Source organism: Hylobates moloch, unplaced genomic scaffold (genome assembly GCF_009828535.3).
Source record: "Hylobates moloch isolate HMO894 unplaced genomic scaffold, HMol_V3 SCAFFOLD_9843, whole genome shotgun sequence".
NCBI classification, from domain to species: Eukaryota; Metazoa; Chordata; class Mammalia; order Primates; family Hylobatidae; genus Hylobates; species Hylobates moloch.
Window position 1 is genome coordinate 1 of NW_026662118.1, and position 2,507 is coordinate 2,507.

Below are 2,507 nucleotides of genomic sequence, written 5' to 3' on the forward strand. Positions count from 1 at the left end.
GCAGGAGAGGATGAGGAAAATATCAGTGGAGGTGAGACCTGACCCTTCAGCCCCCCACCTTAGATAGGTCACTGGATGTTTCTGGGCATCTGTAAAATGGGAATAGTACAGCCAGAGGTGGTCATGGGTCTGGGCTTTGTGGAGATGGGGGCAGAGAGGGAGATGGTAGCCTGTCCAGCCACCAGCCCCTCTCTCCAGGGCCCTTTCCCCTGTGCTTTGGGCAGACTCTTACATTGAAGGAGGAGAAGAAACGTGACATACTTCGGATAGAGGAGCTGGAGAGGAGCTTGTCCCAACTCTACAACCAGATAGGTAAGATGGGGCTGGTGTGACCTGGGAGCAGGAGTGGCATCAGAGGTCTGTGGGGGTGGCTTAGAATGCCCCAGGGAGGTGGGTGGATGTAAGGGCTTTGAGGCAGAGGGAAAGAGGTCTGTGCCAGAAGACGGCAAGTTTTGTCATCTCCATAGCCTCAGGGTCCCCATCAGCAAAGAGGGAGGGGTGTCCATTGTCAGCCACCCACAGTGCTCTCTATGTGAAAGTGGCTTGGAAATTGGCTACCATCGGGTGCGAGGAATCATTAGCAGTGAGGCCAAGTTTGGGAAGCCTGAGAGGAGCTATGCATCAAGAGGAGGGATTTTTTGGAGGGGGGTGGGGGGGTGGGGAATCCAGAGGCCCTTATTGTCTGCTTCATTTCTCAGCTGAGCCCCAGTCCCTGGCACCCTGGGGCTCAGCAGGGACCTCTGAGTTGGAGCAGCTACAAGATGAGGCCAAACAGCTGAGGAAGGAAGTGGAGGTACTGGAGGGAAAGCTCCAATTCCAGGTGGAAAACAACCAGGCCTTGAGTCTCCTGAGCAAGGAACAAAAGCAGAGGCTCCAGGAGCAGGAGCAGAGGCTCCGAGAGCAGGAGGAGCGGATGCTGTGGGAGCGGGAGAGACTGTGTGAGACAAACCAGAAGCTTCAGGAGCAGCAGGAGATGCTACAGGAGCAGGGTGACAGGCTGCGAAAGGAGGAGCAGAGGCTGCGAAAGCAGGAGCAGAGGTTGCGAAAGGAGGAGCAGAGGCTGCGAAAGGCGGAGGGGAGGCTGCGAAAGCAGGAGGAGGAGAGGCTACGAAAGGAGGAGGGGAGGCTGCGAAAGCAGGAGGAGGAGAGGCTACGAAAGGCGGAGGGGAGGCTGCGAAAGCAGGAGGAGGAGAGGCTACGAAAGGCGGAGGGGAGGCTGCGAAAGGCGGAGGGGAGGCTGCGAAAGGAGGAGGTGACGCTGCAAAAGCAGGAAGAGAGGCTCACGCACTCCCAGAACCACAGGCTCGACAAGCAGCTGGCCGAGCCACAGCGCGGCTTCGAGGATCTGGTGGGTTGCCCCACCTGGGGAGACTGCCCTCATCCCTATCCCTCCAGGCCTTTGTTTCCCCACCTGTAAAATGGGGCAGTGTAGCCCTCACATGAAATGGTACTTCTAAAGGCACCTGTGAGCCAGAGCTCATCAGGCCCTCCTCTGATGGCTGTGGGGGAGAGGGGATGATTTTTCTAACCTGCCTCCACCCTTCCCGGTGACATGGGAGGCAGACACCAAGTTCAGGGGTCCCCAGCTGCAGCGGATGGCCACTGATTGCTTCTCTCTGTGCAGAACAACGAGAAGAGCGCACTGCAATTGGAGCAGGAAGCAAACGAGTTGCAGGAGAAGCCAGGCGAGGTGAAGAAGATGGTAACCTCTGCCCCATCCAAGAAGGGCTGGGAGGCGGGCACCAGCCTCGGGAGGGGAGGTGCCAGGCCAAAGGCAGCTCCAGCTGGGGGGACAGGTGACCCCAGCACCCTCCAGAGCAGCCCTATGAATGTTTCTTGCTTCCTGCCCTGTGACTTTTAGAGGTGGGTATCCCTGGGCTCCTCCCAGATGTGGACATCATCATCCCAGCTAGAGGCATGGATTCCCCCAATCATAGGGGAAGAGATGGTGGTATAAGAGGCTCCTTATGCCGGGCACGGTGGCTCGTGCCTGTAATCCCAGCACTTTGGGAGGCTGAGGCGGGAGAATCACTTGAGGTCAAGGGTTTGAGACCAGCCTGGCCAACATGGCGAAACCTCGTCTCTACTAAAATTAAAACAACAACAAAAAAATTAGCCAGGCATGGTGGCACATGCCTGTAATCCCAGCTACTCAGGAGGCTGAGGCGTGAGAATCACTTGAGCCCGGGAGGTGGAGGTTGCAGTGAGCTGAGATTGCACCACTGCACTCCAGCCTGGGCCACAGAGTGACACTGTCTCAAAACAAAACAAAAAAGCCTCCTTAGATTCAAACTCGATTCCAGCCTCGGTCCGCTGGTCACCATTCAACTACTGTTCATCTCTTAGTCTCTGTTTCTGTAACTTCAAAAGGAAGTTAGCATTTTCCTTGCAGAGGCACTGAGAATTGAATGGGAGAATACATGGAAAGCATTAGGCATGTAGCACACTTGGCAGATGGTGGTTGGCTCCCTCTGCTTTTCCACCAGTCTGTGGCCTACAGTTTAAAT

The 2,507-nt window shown here is 56.1% G+C and overlaps 1 protein-coding gene across 1 annotated transcript; it reads left to right on the forward strand.

Moving 5' to 3' along the window:
• Nucleotides 1–10: 10 nt before the first annotated feature.
• LOC131382810 (golgin subfamily A member 6C-like) lies at nucleotides 11–1,910 on the forward strand. Its single transcript, XM_058435328.1, has 5 exons — nucleotides 11–31; nucleotides 225–312; nucleotides 699–1,038; nucleotides 1,150–1,348; nucleotides 1,625–1,910. Exons 1-5 carry the CDS (start codon nucleotides 11–13, stop codon nucleotides 1,859–1,861), a joined length of 885 nt encoding a protein of 294 aa, XP_058291311.1. The 3' UTR covers nucleotides 1,862–1,910.
• Nucleotides 1,911–2,507: the final 597 nt, after the last annotated feature.